Consider the following 23,602-nt stretch of genomic DNA (forward strand, 5'->3'; position numbering starts at 1 on the left):
GGGTGAACTATCTTTAATAATAGTTGTAGACATTTACAATAGAGCTCTAGTACAATATATTCTGGGCTTGACATTAAATTTTTTGATTACCAGCCACTGTGGGTAGTAGTTTTGCGATGTTCCTAGCCACTCGCCATTTACACAAGCCACAATTTTGCTATTGGGAAAATATATTTGGATAATTCGATGTTGATATGGTAAAATTACTTGATTTAAATGATGTGCTATGTCCACATAACTTTTTTTTCACAACTTTTTAGGGCTCAACACTGAGGATTTAGCTTTTTTATTTTCTTGCCACAAAAAAAAAAAAAAGTGTCAAATAAGCTAAGCTGTGAACATACACTTTTTATTCAACTAAAATGTTCTTAAAAAAACAACTGACATTTGGGCAAAATATTCTCATTTTTCTAAAACTGTACACAGTAGTTTGTCCAGACTAAAGGTCCCAGATCATCAGATAAATATAGATCAATAGTAAGTTAATCTCCTATTAAACATTGATATTGTAAAGGATGATAATTAAACCATATTAACAAAAATAACTACAAGCAAAAGAAAGCAGGTGAAAAACATTCTATGTGCGATAGTGAAAGGATGATCACGTGCACGTGGTTAACATTTAGGCCCGTGATAATCTGTTTAAAGAAAAGTAAAAGCGAAAGCGGCAACAACTGCTGCAGCAAACAAAAAATCTGGAGATCTCTTGAAAGCAGCAGGACTGTGGGTGCACGAGCACCGCTTTTTTCCAATCCATTTCAAACGATTGTACCACTTGCGTTTTCCAAGCACAGTTGTTTTGCGTAAGGAAATGGGAGCTTTTAAGCTTGGGGGGGGGGGGGGGGGGGGGATCTGTCTAACCCACCACAGCTGAAACCTACCTGCATTTGGCGGGCGTTAACATCAAGTTATATTTAAATTGTATTATTTATTGTACGTTTGCTCAATCACAAATTTAAAAGAACACTTTGGAGGAAAAAAAAATATTTATTAAACAAAAACATTTCACATGAGCTCAATATCTATGATGACATTCAGTCTTGGAGCTGAAATTCGGCACATCCAATCGGCAGACGTGAAGATGCTGGTTAGAATTGGGCACCGCCAAAAAAAGATCCATTTTTCAAGAGCTTGCTGTTTCAAGATGCTAGCAAAAAGGCAAACACTCAATGAATAAATTCTCCAACAGGATCCAGACTCATACCATCTGTACAGCATACACTTATTTCAGACAGACAAGCAGACTTTCTTTTTTTCCTTTCTACTTCTGTTCTTGTCATGTGCCGATTAGCTCTCTCTGCCAATTTACAGTTCATCTGGGTTTGGGCTGCCGGTTGGACACAGGAGGTGGTATAATGGAATAGGTTGTCAAGGGTGGTCTGTGTCATGGTACAGGTTTGGTGTGGAGGACGGAGAGAGGAGGGAAGCAGGTGGGATTGAGGGATGGTGGTCATTGTGCTGAATACATTAGCAGAGAGAGAGAGAGCGGTCATCAAAAGAGCAGATAACAGATGACCTACAACCACAACCTCAGCCTCTGACCCCGACCAAAACAGGCAATCACAGCTGAGAGCCAGACATCTCTCTTTCCTCTACCAAAAATGTCCAATTGAGTTTACAAAGTCATTTGTGTCACGGTTTCTTCACCTTCTTGATAGATGAGGAACTGGAGGCTGATTCTCTGCGTTTACGCTACGCAAAAAGAAACATGAAGAAAAACACATTTAAATATTTATGTGGATAACAGAGGGATTTTCTTAGAGATTCTGGTACCTGAAATATTAAATATAAATCTGAAATATTAAATATACGCAACAATATTTCATATAAAAATAAACATTTAATTTGAGAAAATAGAAATAAATGTGGTAACAGTAGAAATGTCTTAAATATTTCGGTAGCATAAAAAAGTAAATAACATTTTAAAGCTAAAAAATTAAATAAAAACATCAATATTTTATATCAAAATAAACATTAATTTCAGAAAATATAAATAAATGTGGATAACAGTGGAATATTCTTGAAAATGTTGATACCACAAAAACATGTATGCATTTTAAATCTAAAATATTATATATAAACTTCATTATTTCATATGAAAATAAACATTTAATTTTTAAAATATTTAAATAAATGTGGTTACAGTGAAATTTCCCCCCAAAAATTTGGTACCATACAAAGTAAATACATTTTAAAGCTGAAATATTAAATATAAACATCAATATTTTATATCAAAATAAACATTTAATTTCAGAAAATATAAATAAACGTGGTTAACAGTGGGATTTTCTTAAAGAAAATGGTCCCATAAAAGTTTAAATACATTTTAAATCTGAAATTCTGAATAAAAACATTAATATTTCATATGCAAATAAATTTTAATTTACAAAAATATATAAAGAAATGTGGTTACAGTGGAACTGTCTTAAATATTTTGATATCATAAAAAGTAAAGACATTTAAAAACTAAAATATTAAATATAATCATCAATATTTCATATGAAATTTCATATGAAAATTAAATTTAAAGAAATATAATTGTCGTTAACAGAGGGATTTTCAAAGATTTTGGTACCATAAAACCTTATTAAATTTAGAATATAAATATCAATATTTCATATGAAAATAAATTCTGAAAATTAAAAAAAAAATGTGGTTAACAGAGGGATTTTCTTAAATATTTTTTTACCATTTAAAAAAGTTAATACATTTTAATTTTGAAATATTAAATATAAACATCAATATTTCACAGGCAAATACACATTTGATTTCAGCAAATATAATTGAATGTGGTTAACAGTGGGATTTTCTTAAATATTTTGGTATCATAGAAAAAGTTAATACACTTAAAATCTGAAAGATTAAATATAAACATAAATATTTTATATCGAAATAAATATTTAATTTCAGAAAATATAAATAAATGTGGATAACAGTGGGATTTTCTTAAAAATTTTGGCACCATAAAAAAGCTGAAATATAATCTGAAATATTTATCAATATTTCATACGCAAATAAACATTTAATTTCAGCAAATATAAATGCTTTAAATGACAGCATTTTTTATTTCTTACTTGGATAAAAAGTCATTAGCTGTTTATGTAATAAAACTAAAAAACTTTTTTTAAGTGCATGACTATAAATCATAATTCCAGTGAAACTGACACTTATCAAGGGACCTGAATTTTTAAAAATTATATTTTTTATTTTCATATTAAAAAAAGAATACATGTTCCATAATATGTATGCAAATCTGTGTATTAACTAATGACCTGGCCACCATAATTTTTGACATTTATAGTGTTACAAGTTATTAAAATCATACTGGTAAGAATTCATTATACAATCTACCTAATATTACTCTGTTAAATATTTTCAATGTTTAACAATGATAAAACAGTATAAATATATGCTAGATTAAGTTTTCCACTGAAGTATGTCAATAATATAAATTACCTATTGAATAAATTAATAAATCATAGCAACACCCCAACATAAAAGTTCTCTGGGAAAGCTCACCGAGTTTGGAGTAAGTGGAGCTCCAACAACATCAATAATCTGCTCTTTGGCTTCGGTTTTGATGTCATCAGCACAGGGCCAGGATTGACTGTCCAGGCCTCCACCACTTTCGCTCTGTGGTGTGACGGCGCCCCCTGCTTTTATCAGTGCATCATAACGGTGCCGCAGCATCTGCTGTTCGTACTCACAGTTACCGTAGGCCTGCTTCAGCTCGTACACGAGGACTAGATCACTGCGCAGCTCATTAAACATCTGCACTATCTCCTCTGTGGGCATGGGGTTCAAGTCTGCACATTTAAAAAAAGAAAATTAATTATTAATTAATGAGATTTTATATATATATATATATATATATATATATATATATATATATATATATATATATATATATATATATATATATATATATATACACATACATACATACATGCATACACATACACACACACATACAAACACACACCATACACACACACACCATACACACACACACCATACACACACACACACACACACACACACACACACACACACACACACACACACACACACACACACACACACACACACACACACACACACACACACACACACACACACACACACCCCCCCCCCACAGATCTTTCATTTAAATTAATATTTTCAATAGGATGCTTTACAATAATATATTTCTGCATATACATTAGTTTAGTCAGTACTGATACCAAATCTGGAGCTAATAAACAAAATAACTTACATTAATGGTTCAAAAATTAGTAGCCCAAATTTATACGTTATAGAAAAATATTCAATTAAATTTTCAAAAATAGCAAAAATGAAGAGAAACGAAAAATATATACAATTTTGTTAAAATGTTGAAAGATTTTTTTGAAATATTTTGCATGAATTTAAATGTATTTGCTTTCCATTTCTAAAGATGTTCTGTGACTAAACTATTATTTTAATAAATATAAATGTTTATTTAATCTTTTTTGTGTTTAAATGCACCAACATATATTACCCATACTCAATGAGAAATGGATAAAAAATAATACAAAATTAAGTGTATTCATATATACTGAGCACTGTGTGTGTGTGTGTGTGTGTGTGTGTGTGTGTGTGTGTGTGTGTGTGTGTATTCATTCATTCATTCCCTTGTCGGCTTAGTCCCTTTATTAATCCGGGGTCGCCACAGCGGAATGAACCGCCAACTTATCCAGCAAGTTTTTAATGCCATTCCAGCCGCAACCCATCTCTGGGAATGTGTGTGTGTATTATATTTTTGTAAATACAAACTTATTTTAGATGCAATTTATCGTGACTAATCTTAAGGCACAGCGCAATTTTTTTTTGCAAAAGAATTGCAAAGGAAGATTAGGAATCAAAATTCACAAATGAAATTTGAATCAACTTTTGAATCAAAAATCTTACAAATCAGGCTTCACATTTTTAAAGTGATAATTCATCCAAAAATGAAATCGCTGCAATCATTTACTCTCCGTTCACTTGTTCAAAACCTAATTAAGTTTCTTTCTTCTGAAGATATTTTGAGGAATGCTGGTTGATGGTACCCACTGAGCTCCATGGTATTTTTCCTACTATGGAAGTGAAAGGCATTTTTCTAAAGATCAACCAGCATTTGAGTGAGAGTAAAAGATAAGATATTTATCATTATTAAGCCAACTATCCCTTTCACATAGAGTTGCATGCAGTACTATGGCTCTAAAATACTGGCGGTGCCACTGTTGTTTGTAAACAGAAGTATCGTCATTAATGGTCTATCTACAATACATAAAGTTGCATGTGGAAAAGTCACCAAAACGCTCACGTTTGTGCAACAACAGACCATTTTATTTTAATAGTCTGTGGAGCCCTTTAAGGTTGCAAAACTGTTCCGAATTTGTGCCTTTTATGGGTGCCATTTATGAATGAATGGTATTGCGACAACCCTACTTTTTCCCATTCACAATTTTTAACCAAAAAATAATAATAATAAAGCGTCACTCACCGACTCCCTGCTCTGTCAGGATCTGCTCAATTGCTTTTATTTTCTTCTGTCCAACCGAACTGGGCAGCTTCATCTAAACACACAAATCACTTAGTTAGAAAACCCACAACTACCAATAAACTTTGAGTAAACTTAAGTCACGCTTGTGTGCTTGTTTCTGAATCCATGAGGTGCTGGAACTCTGGATGGAACATTAACACCTTTAATCTCAGATGGCTACATGGTAGGGTAAAAAAAGTGGTAGCAATGGAATAAAAATGGGGTCATCCTTCATTCATAATACCCCTGAAATGCACTTCAGAGAGGGCAGATCAAAACATGTTTATGCACCCAAGTCTGACTAACAGATGACCAGCCACATCTGACTCATACACTACCCCAGTACCATCCTTAATGCGTTTTAAATAGAGCGACCTCCCTTCATTACTCTTTAAGAGGAATGCCTTCCTGTGGCTAGATTACTCTACCTATGACTGTGTGAATCAATCAACTGCTGGCTAATGAGAGAGAAGTTAAACGCCACAGGCTCCTGCAGCGAGGAGAGATGCTTCATAATATTCCTTGTAGATCGTTTATTAAGAAACGGATCAGGGGTCAGTTTTGTTGAAGCGTGCGAGTTGAACTTACTCTCTGGCTCCTCAGCGAAACACCAGCGGATTTGAAGTCTGGGAATTTGATGCCTGCGGTTTCAGGAACAGCCTGCCATGGGACAGACGAGATGGCATTAGAGGAGCAGTTACTAGAAAGTTGGTAAGTTGTAAATGAAAACTATCAAAGAAAATGCAAATTAAAACTACTATAAAAAGATTGAAGCTAAAAATTATGGAGATTACTACTAAAAAAAAACTAATTGTATTAACAATGTTACCCTTCCGGCCAGGTTTCATTTGAATTGCAACATTACAGATAATTACAGGTTTTTCTGTCTCTCGTTTTTGTGGCAGCTTCTTCTTGGTGGCCTTGCGTTCAGCTCTGCGCATCTCTGTTGTGGTATCAGCGGCTGTAATGAGCTTCTGAAGATCCTGGGCTTTCTTTTCACGCTCCTTCTTACGTGTCTCAATCTTCCTCAGCTCCTGGACCAGGTATTCCTCTTCTGCCACCTACAGGAAAGAAAAAGAAGTGCAAAATCTAAATTAGAAAGATGTACTAAAAGGAGCAGGCAGATTTTACACTTTTTTTTAAAAACTTTCTTTTTTTTTTACAAATATAAGCATTTTAAATCCCTTTCCTGGTAAATTTTAAACCCTTTGTGTGGCAAATGACATACAGCGGAGAAAATAAGCATTGAACACACCACCATTTTTCTCAGAAAACATATTTCTAAAGGTGCTGTTGACTTGAAACCACAACCAAAGAAATCCATATATTCAAAGAAAACCAAAACTAATTAGTTTACAAATGAAGTTGTGTGTGATAAAATCAAATGGCAGAGGAAAAAGTATTGAAGACATGAAGAAAGGGAGATGAGAAAAGGCAGTGAAAGCCCAGACAGCAGGTGAAATCTCTCAATAGTTATTTAGTAACCCTCTGCCCTACGTCATTGTTAATGACCATTTGCTGCTTCAGTCCAACATCTACATCAGCAGGATGATGATAATGAAACTAGAAAGGCCATTTTAGCAAGACAATGATCCAAAACACAACCAAGGAATCTCTTTAAAATGCTTTCAGTGAAAGAATGGCCAAGCCAATCACCTGACTTGAATCCAATAGAAAATACAAAGTAAAGAGCAATGCATGTTACTTTATTCATATGAGAAGGTGCCATGACCAAAAAAGCCTTTTATTTAGGTATTAAATACTTTTCAGTAGTACCATGCTTTCTGCTTGTGTCATTTGATTGTTATTACACAGAACTCATTTTTCAGATTTTTTTGTTTTAATTTTTATGTTTGTATTGTTTGAGTTTTTACCAAAATCTGGTTCAATTCTGTCAACAGCTCCTTTAGAAATATTGTTCCAAAAAAAAAAAACGTGACGTGTTCAATGCTTTTTCCCCCGCTGTATTTACATACATATACATACTTGCATAGTATATCAGATGCTATTTTTTATAGTATAGTATTCTAAGGACAACTTTTGATGACGTGTCATTTTCTCACTTTTATATGTAATTTACTCAAATTTTAAATATGTCCTTCATGTATCTTTTATCTTAAATTCATTTTTATTTGAAATAATTTTACATTTAACAAATGATTTTAGATTTATTTTAAAAATAACAGGCAGATCACGCAAAAGAAAAAAAATCTTTTATATAAATAGTTGATAACTTTTACCTATTTAGTAAAGGGCATTATGAAAACAAAACAACTGCATTTTCAAGCACTTTTAACGTACTTTTCTAACCATTACAACATTACATTAAAATGCAAGTATTTTCAAAGTTTTTTGAGCACATCAAGTCTATTTATTTCCTCATGTAAATGTGTGTTTTTATATTCATTTCAGTACTATTATTGAATGATATGCAAACGTTTAGATAATTTATGTACAATACAATTTGTAAAGTAATATTTTGTCTTTTATAAGATATATTAAATGAAATTTACATTAGCTTTGTTTAACGTAAAAAATATATATTATTTTGACCACTTTAAAAAAAGATCCTTTATTCTCAAAATCATTCTGCATAATTTTTTTTTTACAAACAGGGTTTCTGCAGGTTACATCAAGTCAAATTTAAGACTTTTTAAGACCCTTTAAAGACCATTAAGAATTATATGTTAGACTTTTTATAATTGCCACAAAAATATTATTATTATTATTATTACTATTTCTTAGCGACATACTTTAATGCATCAAAACAAGAAAAGTCTAGTTGTATACACTTTCTTCAAAATAATATTTATTTATTTTTTTAAATTACAAGTTTAACATTGTTAAAAGTATTTTTATTGTGGATGTAATTACATACATACTCAAAAATATATATTTGTTGGCTTTTGGTCCAAATTGATTGAGTATAACTTCTATTCAACCTAAAGCATTTCTGTTATGTTTTATGTCTATTTAGAAATATTATGTCTACTCCCTCTTAGTCCTGTAAACAGTTTTTGTATGAATGGAAGATAACGTAAAGGGATACATTGCTCTGTTATTATCATGAGGAACTGTGTAATTGTTTTCTTTTCCCTGGGAATTAGGGAATTTAATTGGGAGAAATTGCTGTAAAATGTCTAACAGCTATTGCAAATTGTATCTCTGCCATTAAAAAAACCTAAATAGAAAACTTAAATATTAAAAAATAAGGTTTTATTAAGATGGATTGTTGGTGAGTGGATGGATGTCGGCCTCATTGGGTAGTTGTGCTTGGACAGAGAAAAATTAAGACCTTTTTAAAATGATTTAAGACATACAACACAACATGTCAGTGAATTTAAGACTTTTTAGGGCCTAATTTTTATTTTTGTTTTTTATTTTTTTTATTTTTTAAGACATTTAAAGACTTTTTAAGACCCTGTGCAAAACACCCTGTGCAGAAGCAGCAAAATAATGATGACTGTAATATCTGTTAGCAGATTGTGAGATATGTTGGTGTTTTTGTCTGGTCACCTGTTCTGGAGTGCGGTTGAAAAGTCTCTCAAGCTGCTCTTTTCTCCTTCTCTCATGACCAGCATCAAATATGTAGATCTTGGGCTCCGCTCCTGTTCCTGCCCGAACTTTTGTTAGTTTGCCACAAATGCAGTAATAACGTTCCTTAAGATCCTCCACAGAACGCTTCTACAATTAAAACAGTGAAATCAAAATGTTGTCAAGTTGCTATTTTATGTTCAGTACAAAAAAGAAGGAAAGGAGAATAAAAATAAGAATTTACTCTGTACTGTTGATGATCATATCGATCATGGATAACGATAAACCGCAGATCAAAGCGTTTGCACAAGTCGAACAGGTGATCAGTTTCAGCTTTTGTCCATCCGTCATCATGAAGATACATCTGATACTCCTGTTCTGAGTACACAGGCACCTGCACAGTCTTGAATCAGCAAGGAAATTGTCATTAAAAAAAGCTTCTGATTTAACGCAATGAACATCAAACAAGAAAAATTGTGAGGAATGAGCCTAAATTTGTACCTATTCTGAAAGTGAATACATGGTATTTTTATAGTGCATTTCCCACACACTGCTGATTTAAAACCCAAAACTATAGATTCTGCCATCATTTACTCACTGATTACAAACCTGTAGAAGTTTCTTTCATTTTATTTTATTTATTTTTATTTAACCCAAAAGAACATCATTTGAAAAATGTTAAAAACTGGTAACCTTTGACTTTCCTGGTATTTGTTTTTTTTTTTTACTGTGGAAGACAATGGTTACTGGTTTCTAACATTCTTCAAATTATCTGCTTTTGAGTTTAACAGAAGAGAGAAGCACAAAAAGGTTTAAAACCACTTGAGGGTAAATAAACAGTGAGAAAAAAAATTCAGGTGAACTATAAGGTTCACATAAGTAATAAATGACTCATCTAAACGTAACTATACTTTTAGGTTTGGATTTAATTCCTTTTGTTGCCGTTGTTCCCAATTTTAGTAAAAGATTTGTTGTGGACCAAGAGAAACTAAAAACATGTTAATAATAAGTCAATAATAAGTCTAAACAAATCACTTTCTTAAAATATCTGAATGATTTTTTTGCCTGGCCATCTTATAGGCAGGAGTTTAATTTCCAGAAAATACAATGATAAACTCTTCTCTTTCACAAATGTTATTATGACATTAACCTTGTTGAAACGAGCAAACGGATAGTCCTTCCCCTCTTCTGCTGCGCGTCTCCAGTGATGGAAGATGGCTCCATCTTTTCTGGCTGGATTAGAAAAGGGCATCCACTTCCAAGGCCGCACTTTCTTACAGCCCAGTTTGGCTTTAACTGTCCGATAGCCTTGTGTAGTGTCACTCGGCAAAAGTGGAGGGGCATCCCGACTGAAAAAAAGAAAATTATCTTTTAATGTAACAATATCAACATCTATGGCAAAATAAGAGCTCAAACAAAAAGATTTTGATGATGGTCAAGCTGGACCAGTAGTTCGGATTTTTCTTAACCCTATTTGTAGGAGCCATACATTGTATATTGGCGATTGGCCACAAGGTGTCAGTACGACACTATATAACTGTGGCATCACTGCATGGAGGAAGACAGTGTTGGTAGGAAGCACACAGTTTTTGACCGTATCGTATTGTATCATCTCGTAATTGAAGGTAACAGAGAAGTGTGCTTTTAGATAAAGGAAAGCGATTGAGTAATTCTGTTGATTGGAAGTTGATTGGACAATAAATATGTTTTTATTTGCATCTATTTGCTTACGGACTCTGTCTTTTACGCGTTAAAAACTTGCTCACTCTACCAACAATTGGTAAGCCGCTACATAAAAGTCAAAAACTTTGCTTCGTGGGACAATTGAGACGCCGCTGGAGTGGACAGCAAGGCATGGTGTTTCTACAGACAAGGACAGCGACGTTCGTTTGGATCAAGGCTTCATTTGCTGCACGTGAGGACAGCGTTTCTTCAGCATCTGAGTGAGTTCGTTTGGATCAGCTTTCTTCTGGTTTCCTGCATTAAGGTGAATCTACGCTACGTTCATCTCTTCGCGTTTGATAAACAGCACAATAGGTATGTTTGTTGCAACAACATCATCATTATGGCCATATGGAAACTATGTGTGCACACAATAAGGTTTAAAGCGTAAATCCAATGCATTGGTTGCCCATGACTGACTGAACTTTTCTTATGTGTGTTTATTGGGTTTTACAATTTGCAAAATGGAAAATGAAATCAATTTGAATGTTGAAATGGTGAATGTGACTGATCAAGGTTTAACTTCTGTTGAAAATGAGCCTAAAAGGGAAAAAAGACCAGTTAAATTAACAGCTAAAGCTTTAGTTGAAAAACTAGACACTTTACAGAAGTTAAGAAAAGCAAAGCTAAACAAAGCACAAAAGCTAAAAAAGTCAATTAACAAACTAATATGTGATGACAATGAATGCAAACCTGAGGTACGTTTGGTCTTTGAGGATTTTAAGAGGTTGTGTTCAGAGGCAAAAGACACTCATGAGTCACTTTTGGTTATTTTACCGGTTGAAGAGTGTGAAAAACATGATATCTGGTTTAAAGCAAAAATGATATCAAACAATGAGTTTTTGGAACGAACAAATAAATGGTTATCAGATAAACCAGAAGGTCACAAAATATCTGAAGTGGAAAATCCAGAGAGTGATGTTGGTCCTGGAGATAGTGTGTCAAATGTATCACATGCTACCTCAAAACGCAGTAAATGCAGTGCACGCAGCAGCAGTAGTTCATCCATATCATCTGCATGTATTCAGGCAGAGGCAGAAAAGGCCGCACTCATGGCACGTGCTGCTGCATGCATTAAAGGCTAAACATTATATTGAAGTTCAGGAGGAAGAACTGAGAAGGAAAAAAGAGCAGTTGGACTTGGATGCTCAAATAGCAGCTTCCACAGCAAGGATCAGTGTGTTGCAGAAATTTGATCAACAAAGTAAATGTTCAAGCAGTTCATCTTCAAAGAAGATTGAAAAGGTTGTGGTCACTGCAAATTATTCTTCTCAAACAACATATTTAAACCCCAATGCAAATGACTATGTCCCAATAAATTCAATGCCACTGGATGTGGATGGATACACTGGTGTTTCTGCATCTCAAGCTGCAATACAGGATCAAAGGATTGGATGGATTGATCAACAAACATCGGAACAGGCTAATGGTAACTGTTCTGCTCAAACACAACATGACTCCATAATTCAGCATGCTACAAATATCTTACCTGCACAGGGTGATCCTTTGCTTGAAATTCTGAAAAAACAGGAGGAATTAACAGCGCATCTTGTTCAACAGCAAGCAAATCCTCGTATTCTACCAAAGAAGGAAATTCCAACATTTGATGGTGACCCATTGCAGTATATTCCATTCATTAGAGCATTTGAGCATGGCATTGAGCAAAAAACAACCAATTTAAAGGATCAGTTGTATTTCCTTGAGCAGTTCACAAAAGGGCAGCCTAAAGATCTTGTTCGCAGTTGCCAATATATGCCTTCAGAAAAAGGCTATGCAATGGCCAAGAAGTTGTTGAAGGAAAATTTTGGTAATGAGTTTAAGGTATCTACGGCCTATATGGAGAAAGCCCTGGGGTGGCCTATTTTAAAGGCTGAAGATGTGCAAGGATTGCAGGCTTATGCTTTGTTTTTGCGTACTTCTTGTAATACAATGGATGAACTCTCATATATGCAAGAACTTAACATGCCTAGCAACATGAAATCAGTGGTTATGAAGCTGCCTTACAAATTGAGGGAGCAATGGAAAGCTAAAGCCTGTGAGATAATGGAGTCTGTTCATGGCAGGCCAAAGTTCTGTGACATTGTTGAATTTATTGAAAAACAGGTTAAAATGGCATCTGATCCTGTTTTTGGTGACATTCAAGACAAGCATGGTGCAAGTAAACTTAAGGTTCAACCACACAAACCCTTTACAAGAAGTAGTTTTGCTACTGACATTTCAACTTCTATTCCAGCAAAGAAGTTCAGTGATGCTTTAGCACAACCAAAATCTTGTCATGTGTCTAAGTCTAATGGAGACTGTTTGTTTTGCAAAAATCAGCATTCATTGGAAAGGTGCTTTGCATTAAAGAAAAGAACACAACGTGACAAGATTGAATTCCTGAAGGCCAAGGGAATTTGTTTTGGCTGTTTAAAAACTGGGCATATAAGTAAAAGATGTGAGAATCGACTGAAATGTGACATTTGTGGAGAAACACACCCCACAATCCTCCATATTTATGGCAAAGAGGTAATACTGAAGCAGGCTGAAGAAAAGCGCAAAGATACATATGTGCAAACTTGTGGTCACACAGGGGCCGGGACTGAAAGAACTTTAATGTCAATCATACCAGTTCAAGTCAAGGCCATTAAAAGTAACAAGGTGGTGCAGACATATGCTTTTTTGGACCCAGGCAGTTCAGCCACTTTCTGTTCTGAACACTTGCAGGAGGAGCTGAAGTTGAATGAAAAGAAGATTAATATTTTGCTTCGTACTATGGGTCAGGAAAAGTCTGTGTCTTGCAGTGTTATTGATGGTCTGGAAATCAGTGGTATTAACACTAATAATTTCTTTCCACTTCCTGCTGTTTACACACAACAGAAAATGCCTGTGAGTTCTCAGAACATCATAACTCAAGAGGAGTTATCCAAGTGGTCATACCTGGATAAAGTGAAGATACCTTGCATTCAAGCAGAGGTTGATTTACTGATTGGAATTAATGCAGCTAATGTGATGGAACCACACAAGATTATTAACAGTCAAGGTAATGGGCCTTTTGCCATTAAGACCCTATTGGGGTGGGTTGTTAATGGGACTGTGGAAGGAAACAGTGAACATAGGAATGAAGTTGGCCATTCTGATGTTACTGTTAACCGAATTTCTGTTGTTAGATTGGAGAAGCTGCTTAACAACCAGTTTAATCATGATTTCAATGAGAAGACTGTTGATGAAAAGGAAATGTCAAGGGAAGATCTACGGTTCATGAGTATAATGAACAGTTCAGTCAAGCATCAGGATGGACATTACAGCTTAAGATTACCATTTAAGTCTGATGTCACATTACCAAATAATCTTGGTGTTGCTAAGCAACGGTTGCTTGGTTTAAAAAGGAAATTGGAAATAAATCAAGAATTTCATGAGAAGTATACTCACTTTCTTGAAGGTGTCATACACGAGGGCTATGCTGAGACGGTACCTGACTGCCAACTTGATCGAGTGGATGGTAAAGTTTGGTACATCCCTCATCACGGGGTGTTTCATCCTAAAAAGGGATCATTGAGAGTGGTTTTTGACTGTGGGGCAGCATATAAAGGAACATCACTTAATGATAACTTATTGCAAGGTCCTAATCTTACCAGTTCTCTGGTTGGAGTTTTACTGAAATTTAGACAGGAGTCAGTAGCCTTTATGGCTGACATAGAAGCGATGTTTCATCAAGTCAGAGTTGCAGCAGAAGATGTAGATTTTCTTCGTTTCTTGTGGTGGCCTGGTGGAGAACTGAATAAGGAACCCATTACTTACAGGGTGACAGTTCATCTTTTTGGTGCAGTGTCCTCTCCGAGTTGTGCATCCTTTGCTTTAAAGCAAACAGCAAAGGACAATGAAGGTGACTTTCCATTAGAGGTAATTGAAACGATCAACAATAACTTCTATGTGGATGATTGTTTGAAGAGTGTCTCTTGTGAAGAGAAGGCCATATCTATGGTTTTCGTTTGACAAAGTGGATCAGTAATAGCCGGGAGGTGTTACAATCGATCTCTCAGGAAAATCGGGCCAAGGATATACAGCAGTTGGATTTGGATCGAGACAAGTTGCCAGTTGAAAGAGCATTAGGTCTTCAGTGGAGTGTGGATGCTGACACTTTTCAATTCAAGATTTCCTTGAAAACTCAACCTTGTACAAGACGAGGCATTCTGTCTGTGGTAAGCTCGGTGTATGATCCTTTGGGTTTCCTTGCACCTGTTATTCTGCCTGCAAAAGTCATCTTGCAGGAGTTGTGCAGAAAGACATTGGGCTGGGATGATACCATACCATCTACCTTCCAGAGGCAATGGACTCATTGGATTGTTGAGTTGGACAGAGTTGCAGAATTTCAGATGCATGTGAAACTGGGTATGGCACAGTTTCCTATCTGAAGATGCTGAACGGTGCAGACAAGGTTCATGTGTCATTTTTGATGGGTAAGTCCAGAGTAACACCATTGAAACATGTGACCAACCCTAACCCTAACCGTTTAGAACTTACAGCAGCTGTCTTGGCTGTGAAGATGGACATCATGTTAAAGAAGATGTTGCAACTTCCATTGGAGGATTCTGTTTTTTGGAGCGACAGTACAACTGTTCTCAATTACATAAAGAACGAGAACAAACGGTTCCATACATTTGTCGCTAACAAAGTGTCATTTTCAAAAGACGCAACACAGCCTCAACAATGGAGGTATGTACCAACTAAAGACAATCCAGCAGACGATGCATCACGTGGCTTGAATGTGGAATCTTTTTTGAACCATGAACGGTGGCTAAAGGGGCCTAGCTTTCTATGGAAGCCAAGTGATGTACAGTTCCATACAAGTGATTCGACATCAATAGATGATGATGATGATCCTGAAGTAAAAAGGGAATTAAAGGTAAATGCTGTGACACTGCAGAGCGAACAAAATGCCACATGCAAATTGATACATTACTTCTCAGATTGGAAACGTCTAAAGGTTGCAGTTGCATGGATTTTGAAACTGCAGAAACTTCTACTGCAGTTAAGTCGTAAACGAAAGGAACTGTCTTTGGAGCATAGTGATGATGCAACCATAAATGCAAAATTGCAACATTTTAAATCATCATTGGAACAACAAAGTTTGACTGTGGAGGATGTTTATAAGGCTGAGGTTAACATCATTCGTTTCAGTCAACAGGAACAATTTCAGGAAGAAATTGTTGCTCTTAAACATGGTAACACTGTTAAAAGAAACAGTTCTGTCTATAAACTGGATCCTATGTTGAATGATGGAGTGCTGTTAGTAGGAGGAAGACTTGGTAAGTCAGCAATGCCAAGCAAAAGAAAACATCCCATCTTGTTATCTAAAAATCAGCACGTATCACATCTCATATTCTCAGACATTCACGAACAACTGGGTCATGGTGGCAGAAATCAAATGCTTTCTAAACTGCGTTCTAAGTATTGGATAACAAATGCCAATTCTGTTGCAAGAAAGATCATTTCTAAGTGTGTCATTTGTAGACGCTTTAAGGGGAAGCTGGGTGAACAAAGGATGGCAGACCTTCCAGTGGAAAGAATCACTCCTGATTTACCACCTTTTACTAATGTAGGAGTAGATTTCTTTGGGCCCATAGAAGTAAAAAGAGGACGTGGTACAGTGAAACGCTATGGAGTGCTATTTACTTGTATGGCAAGTAGGGCAGTTCATTTGGAAATGGCATACTCACTTGATACAGACTCGTGTATCAATGCTTTACGCAGATTTATCTGTCGTCGTGGACAAGTTTCTTCTATGAGATCTGATAATGGGACTAATTTCATCAGTGCTGAGCGGGAGCTAAGAGAGGCACTCAGTGCATTGAACAAGGAGAAGATTCAACGAGCCCTGCTACAGAAGGGAGTGGACTGGAGTTTTAACCCACCTTCAAGCCCTCATTTTGGAGGAGTGTGGGAACGTTTAAATCGATTGGTGAAACAATGTCTGTGTGTTGTCCTTCGACAACAAACATTGGATGATGAAGCCCTGCAGACTGTCTTGTGTGAAGCCGAGGCAATTCTAAATGATCGACCCATCTCTAATATCTCCAACGACCCTAATGATTTGGAAGCTTTAACACCTAACCACCTTCTGCTTTTGAAAGGAAACCCTGCACTGCCTCCTGGTTTGTTTGAAAGGTCTGATTTATATGCCAAACGAAGATGGAGACAAGTGCAATATATTTCAGACCTCTTCTGGAAAAGATGGGTACGTGAATACCTACCATTGTTGCAGAAAAGACAAAAATGGAACAAGGAACATCGAAATCTTACTGTTGGCGACATTGTGATCATTGCAGATTCTACAGCACCACGTGGATCATGGGTTCTGGGAAGAGTGATTGAGACTTTTCCAGACAGTAGAGGTTTAGTTAGATCTGTAAAAGTTCAAACCAAATGCAACATCTTGGAACGTTCAATTAGTAAGCTTTGCCTACTTTAAAAGCAATATAGGAAAATTATGGTATAAGCAGTTAAACAGGTGTTTAAACTGAGGTTGTTTATTTGCATGTATGTATATTTTGATACCATTTTAAGTTCTTATGTAAGGCTCCATATTGTATGAATTTGTAATTGTTATGCCATTTTGTCATAAACAATTAAGGGGCCGGTATGTAGGAGCCATACATTGTATATTGGCGATTGGCCACAAGGTGTCAGTACGACACAATATAACTGTGGCTTCACTGCATGGAGGAAGACAGTGTTGGTAGGAAGCACACAGTTTTTGACCGTATCGTATTGTATCATCTCGTAATTGAAGGTAACAGAGAAGTGTGCTTTTAGATAAAGGAAAGCGATTGAGTAATTCTGTTGATTAGAAGTTGATTGGACAATAAATATGTTTTTATTTGCATCTATTTGCTTACGGACTCTGTCTTTTACGCATTAAAAACTTGCTCACTCTACCAACAATAGCGGCATTGGTAAGCCGCTACACTATTATCATTTGCATTTGCGAACCTTTTAGTTTTAATGCTGCTTTTTTGAACTTTCTGTTCTTAAATGAACCTTGAAAACAGGGTCTTTACAAAAATGTTAAACAGCATTTGAACACAGAAAAGCCAACAAGATATTTGTTAAGCAGGAAAGAGTTACATTAAGAAGTCTGAAGGACAATGTGAAATGAAAAATTGAGTAATTCAGCATAAACGTAACTATGCAAAAATGTGTAAAATATTTTTTAATCAAATTTTAAATATCAATATTTTAAAATTGTATTAAATTAACAATATAACTGCTTTAATTATTAAAAAGAGGTTGATAATGAGTCTTAGTGAGTTTACAAAATATCCAAAAAGAAAAGTAATAAAGCAGTGGTGTGGAAAGGTTCAATCAATACATCTTACTTTTTGTCTGAATACAGCAAAGCGTAAACTTCTCTGTGCATTCCCTCTGGTCTCTTGAAGGTTAAAGTCTCTGTCACTTTCTTGGCTTTTTTCTAAAAGAAACACAATGTGAATTGTCTTATCAAAACATTTAATGCTGTAATACATGAAAGCATTGAGGTACAGTTGGTTTTATATTCACACATTCGCAGTGGCATAGTGCAATCTATAATCTACATCTAAATAATGTTGTCATGAGAAGCTTGTGAAACAATCCAATAAGCATTTAAACTTTAAAATTTTTGCATTTTGGATGCATAATTCCAGTGCTGAAAAAATAATACATTTGGAAAGTCAGTCTGGTTTGTTGTGGTAAAACTAATTAATGTGAAGCTTTTACGATTGCATGATTTTGTCCTTAACAGCCAAAACTGATTAAAATAGTCTACTGTTTTATTTTTGGTCATACGGTTAACAATAAGACATTACTCGTGAATATTTTCCTTTTTATTTAGGGGAGAGCAAATTACATTTTTTATGATAAAAAAAAAACTAATTTTAAAAGAATGTTTTAGCAGACATTTAACACACAAAAGTAACACAGCAACATAAAAGAATATAGATTTGTTATTATATAATTACATATATATTTATCCTTTATCTTTACAAAAAAAATTTAAATGAAGGGGATGTAATGGATTATAGTATTTTTATTGATCATTAAATCAAATTGAACAATATATTTATTCTTTAAATGATCGGTTGACACCAGTTTTCTTTAAAGGAAATTAAACCTTAATTTTTTGTTTGCCCATCCGCTATGCCACTGCGCATTCATCGTTCAGTGACAACTTGTGACACGTTCTTAATAATGTTTACCATGCTACTTTAGACTTTTTAAGACCCTTTTAGGACCATTATGAATGACATTTTTGACTTATACGGGGTTAAGATTTTTTTTAATGGCCTGATATTATAATAAGGAATCATGTAAATGTTTTTAGTTTTTTCCCCCTTAATTAAGGAATATAATTTGAGGTATTTGCTGTAAAAATGTCTAACAGCTGTTGTGAATTGTATCTCTTTGCAATGAAAAACTTAAATATAAAAATAAGGTTTTATTGAGACGTATTGTTGGTCATTGGAAGGATGTCAGCCTAAATTAAGTAGCTTTACTTGGACAAATCAAAAAGACCTGTTTAAAACAATTTAAGACCTACAATACAGATATAGAATATAGAATTTTACAAATAATACTTTTCTAAAGATAGATTTTTAAGAAGAAAGACTGAATGTGCAAATATAAAACCAATTTACCCCAATCGTGGAAGCAACTGTAAAACGTAATCTTTCTGTATTCAGCATCTCGGCGGTGTTGGTCCTCATCTGTGATGGGTTACCTTGTCTGAGTTGATGATGTCCTTCTTACTGATGGGTCCTGAATCATTGTCTCCTCCTGCCAGCTCCAGAATATCCCTCACATCAGCACCGGTCGTCATGGTCAGGCACTAATATTATCAGGGAAAAAAAATAAATAAATAAAAATATATATAGATAGATAGATAGATAGATAGATAGATAGATAGATAGATAGATAGATAGATACAGATATAGTGAAGAGAAAAGCAAATAGAGAAAAGCAAATAAACAACAATCGTCTTTGTTAGACTAGGGCTGAACAGCAGTTTATTTCACAGCAATTTTTCCCCAAAAACAAACAACAAGCCGGGGTTACATGGGAAAACCTGTTTGCTGGATCTGTTTGATCGGGTATGGCATAGATAAGTAAATGAAGACTAATAAAATGAGAGTTGATAAACCTGAAATCGGAATCAATGAGCTGCGTTACCAAGCTAACATAACCTGACAGGCGGGAACTACTTTTAGAATATGTATAACTCCTAGACTTCGTTTACAATCTCTAAGTATATTAAAAGTGAAATTAAAACTTACCTGAGGAAAAGACACGTAGTCTGTTTATCTAAAATATATGTCAGTTTTTATTTACGGGAGAACGTTAGCTGAATGCTATTTCGGCGGATGGAGGTCTCTTCTTCGATGGTAGTTTTCTCCGTGCTTCAGGATACAGTTGTGTACACCTCCGCCGACTATCGGACAAAAGTAGATAGTACATCAAATAGTCTTTCATATTCCCAGCCCAGTGGTCTTAGGGCGATATACTGTTTTAAAAAATTAAAGAAAAACACTTAAACAACACAATGTAACTCCAAGTATTTCCTTTTTTTTTTTTTAAGCAGTAAACATACTGAGTGTGCGTGTATGTTAGAATATAATTTGACACAAAATAAGCCAAAAATAACATTACAGTGAAATAAAACATTTATATTGTAGCAAATAATGCTGGCAAAAATATTTGTTAAAATTTTTATTTTAAACAAATGTTGAAGAAAAGCGATTTAAATTATTTCTAGTGACTGCAAAGACGCAACAATCCTCAGCCTTATCAAATATATACTGGAAATAAATCCTCACACATGAAGTAAAATGTGCATTTAAACACCTCACTCAGATAATACAAGAAAGTCTTCCCAGATATGACAAAGGCAAATCATTTTATTAACAAGAAGTAAACAATAGATTATGAAATTGCATTAAGGGCATTCATTCATTCATTTTCTTGTCGGCTTAGTCCCTTCATTAATCCGGGGTCACCACAGCGGAATAAACCGCCAACTTATCCAGCAAGTTTTTATGCAGCGGATGCCCTTCCAGCTGCAACCAATCTCTGGGAAACATCCACACACACATTCACACACTACGGACAATTTAGCCTACCCAATTCACCTGAACCGCATGCCTTTGGACTCTGGGGGAAACCAGAGCACCCGGAGGAAACCCACGCGAACGCAGGAAGAACATGCAAACTCCACACAGAAACGCCAACTGAGCCGAGGCTCGAACCAGCGACCCAGTGACCTTCTTGCTGTGAGGCAACAGCACTACCTACTGCACCACTGCTTCACCCGCTGGAAAGTCATCCTCTGCTTAAAACATATGCTGGATAAGTTGCCGGTTCATTTCGCTGTGGCGACCCCAGATAATAAAGGGACTAAGCCAAAAAGAAAATGAATGAATAAATGAACAATAGATTATCAGATTATTATATTATTAGATTATATAGATTAGATTATTATATAACAGCTAAAACCCAACATCTTGCATTCATAGATTAACAGATTGATGGACGGACAGACAAACTGGGATTCTTCAGTAATTCCAGCTAAATGTGTGAATCAAAAGCACCCTAAATCATTTAAAATGTGTATTACATTTTTAAAAGTTTGTAAAAACAGTTTTTATGCCATTCATAAAGCCGTGATACAGATTTGTTCACACTATTTTAAAATCATGTTTATAAAATGAATGTATCAATGACAAAGCAGTCATCAAAACACTGTCATGCAGGCTGTCTCACTGCACCTGTTGAAAAAAAATCAGTAACACTTTATTTTAAGGTGTCCTAGTTACACGTCCCACATATTTCATATTCCATGTACTTACTATATTAATTATAATTGCACTAACTATAAACCTAACCAGCATTCTAAGCCTAAGCATATACTGTAGTAAGTATTTGTAGCAAATTAACACTACTCAATAGGAATAAATACTAACTATCAAGCAAACCTTGAAATAAACTGTAATCAAACATCTAAAGAAATACAACCAAATATCATTACTGCTAAAAATGTTAAGCATCATATATTCCCGCATGGAAGTGCAGCACAAAAATAAACCTCACTCATTTCACTGTTTGACATATGACTTTTGTCCACTCTTGAATCATGAGAGGGGCAGTTGAGTTTTTGTGCGGACGTGGTCTCTCTTGGCCTCTCGTTCCCTGAGATAGGCCTGCAGCTTGTCTGCTGAAAAGCACACCACAGAGTCCGCGTGTTTGGAGGACGGATGCTCTCCTTCAATCCAGGGGTTCTGGAGGCACTCTGCTGCTGTTGGTCTTGCCCTAATGAAACATGGAGGCGCGTCAAATACTGCACATTTGAACTGGTTCAGTATGCAATTGTACTGTATATACAGTCTTGTGAAAAATTAAGGCACCCTATGAAATTTAAAACATTCAATATCTTTTGGCAGGTCTTGCAATTTGGAAAATGAAACCTCAAATGAAAAACAACATGATCAGTAGCAATAACCAAAATAAATCAATGAAAAAGCCTTCTCCCCTGCTTGTGGAGATGAAAATGAAAGTAAGACACGAACATTCGCAGATGGTCTAGTAGCCTAATTAAACATTTATAAGCTGTATTATGTGTATTATCTTAATATAAGCTTTGAATATAAATATGACGTGACAATGTGACGTCTTATATGAGAATGACCTCTATGGTAATTCTATGAGTTATAGAATTCTGGTAGTTCCAGTGTAAACTGATCATTAGTAGAAGACGTTTTAGTAGTTTGTTGGTCTGGATGCCCATCTCACAGCTAAAGCTGAGCCAAAATTGGGTCATGCAAGACAACGATCCTAAGCACACCAGCAAATCTACAACAGAACAAGTGAAAATGGAAACAAAATATTAAGTTGTTGCAATATTGCAGTCAAAAGTCCAGAGCTCATCCTTACTGAAATGCTGTAGCGAAAACTGTGCCAAAAAACTCCTCTAAGTCAATGGTTCTCAAACTTTTTTCATCAAGTACCACCTCAGAATATATTTTCTCCCCAAGTACCACCATAATGAGTAGTATTGAAATACAGTAGCGTAGTAGGCCCGGTAAAGCAGCTACAACTCTGCACAGTTAAAAAACCTGGCAGATTACCTCAGAAATATAGGCTATATGTCATACATGGCATATTATATACATCATTACTAATAAATTTTGAAATGTGTGTAGCATGTACATGACATTTTATTCCTCCACGTACCACTAGAAGGAAGCCTGCGTACCACTAGTGGTACACGTACCACAGTTTGAGAACCACTGCTCTAAGTGATATTAGAGACTGACAAGGTCAGTCTAATGTAAAAAAAAATGACATTACTGATAAAGTAGATCTACAGTCCTCTGAATCATTTATCAGCCATGGTTTTCTATCTTGGCTTTATTTTTGTTAAATTAATAATGACACACGGTGAGATGTCATGTGATGTTGTTAATCTGAGGTATTATCTTCCACATCTTAAGATCTACCATGGACTGAGTTCTTTATGTCCTGACATGACTGTATTTATAAGCATTGAGTGTCTGTGGATTTTACCAGGCTTTGTTGCTCAGGGTGTTCTTCATGAAGTTGATGGCTCCTTCTGAGAGACCTGGGTAACAGCGACTAAACTGGATCTTGCCTTTTTTGATGTTTCGATCCCTTTCCCAATTTAAATCCGCATGGAAAGGACTGTCTGCACTCAACCTATCAGGAGAATATACGTATTAGAGGAAATGAAAGAACAATGACTGAACAATAAAGATGTCCTATAAAATGTATCTG

At 35.2% G+C, this 23,602-nt stretch overlaps 2 protein-coding genes and 1 long non-coding RNA gene across 5 annotated transcripts in view; 1 reads left to right on the forward strand and 2 right to left on the reverse strand.

Moving 5' to 3' along the window:
- Positions 1–23,602, forward strand: part of LOC147842616 (uncharacterized) — a 1,013,036-nt gene that overhangs the window by 854,719 nt on the left and 134,715 nt on the right. The gene's annotated exons all lie outside the window — the stretch shown is intronic.
- Positions 968–20,195, reverse strand: dmap1 (DNA methyltransferase 1 associated protein 1). Of its 3 annotated transcripts, none has more exons than XM_087262930.1 (11): positions 20,092–20,195; positions 19,539–19,646; positions 17,749–18,251; positions 10,230–10,616; positions 9,324–9,482; positions 9,062–9,229; positions 6,421–6,606; positions 6,134–6,205; positions 5,507–5,579; positions 3,520–3,806; positions 968–1,692 (listed from the first exon to the last, which is right to left on the reverse strand). In XM_087262930.1, the coding sequence occupies exons 4-11, from the start codon at positions 10,329–10,331 to the stop codon at positions 1,633–1,635; spliced, it is 1,107 nt and encodes a 368-aa protein (XP_087119056.1). In that variant the 5' UTR covers positions 10,332–10,616; positions 17,749–18,251; positions 19,539–19,646; positions 20,092–20,195; the 3' UTR covers positions 968–1,632.
- The window catches only part of obscna (obscurin, cytoskeletal calmodulin and titin-interacting RhoGEF a), an 83,541-nt gene continuing 80,631 nt past the window's right edge, over positions 20,693–23,602 (reverse strand). The window contains exons 84-85 of the mRNA XM_087264451.1: positions 23,375–23,524; positions 20,693–22,120 (exon numbers count right to left, since the gene is read on the reverse strand). Coding sequence (XP_087120577.1) covers positions 21,943–22,120; positions 23,375–23,524 — 328 coding nt within the window. The 3' untranslated portion in view covers positions 20,693–21,942. The remainder of the gene's footprint in view (positions 22,121–23,374; positions 23,525–23,602) is intronic.

This window comes from Danio rerio, chromosome 8 (assembly GCF_052040795.2).
Source record: "Danio rerio strain M-AB ecotype USA chromosome 8, GRCz13ab, whole genome shotgun sequence".
NCBI classification, from domain to species: domain Eukaryota; kingdom Metazoa; phylum Chordata; class Actinopteri; order Cypriniformes; family Danionidae; genus Danio; species Danio rerio.

Bases quoted from the DNA above. Each gene is read 5' to 3' on its own strand.
- dmap1 (XM_087262930.1), bottom strand. From the start codon at position 10,331: ATGCCCTTTTCTAATCCAGCCAGAAAAGATGGAGCCATCTTCCATCAC. The intron at 6,607-9,061 runs GTGACCAGACAA...TCTTTCCTGTAG, and splicing joins TCAACCGCACTCCAGAACAG to GTGGCAGAAGAGGAATACCT. The intron at 6,206-6,420 runs GTAATTATCTGT...GTCCCATGGCAG, and splicing joins AACGAGAGACAGAAAAACCT to GCTGTTCCTGAAACCGCAGG.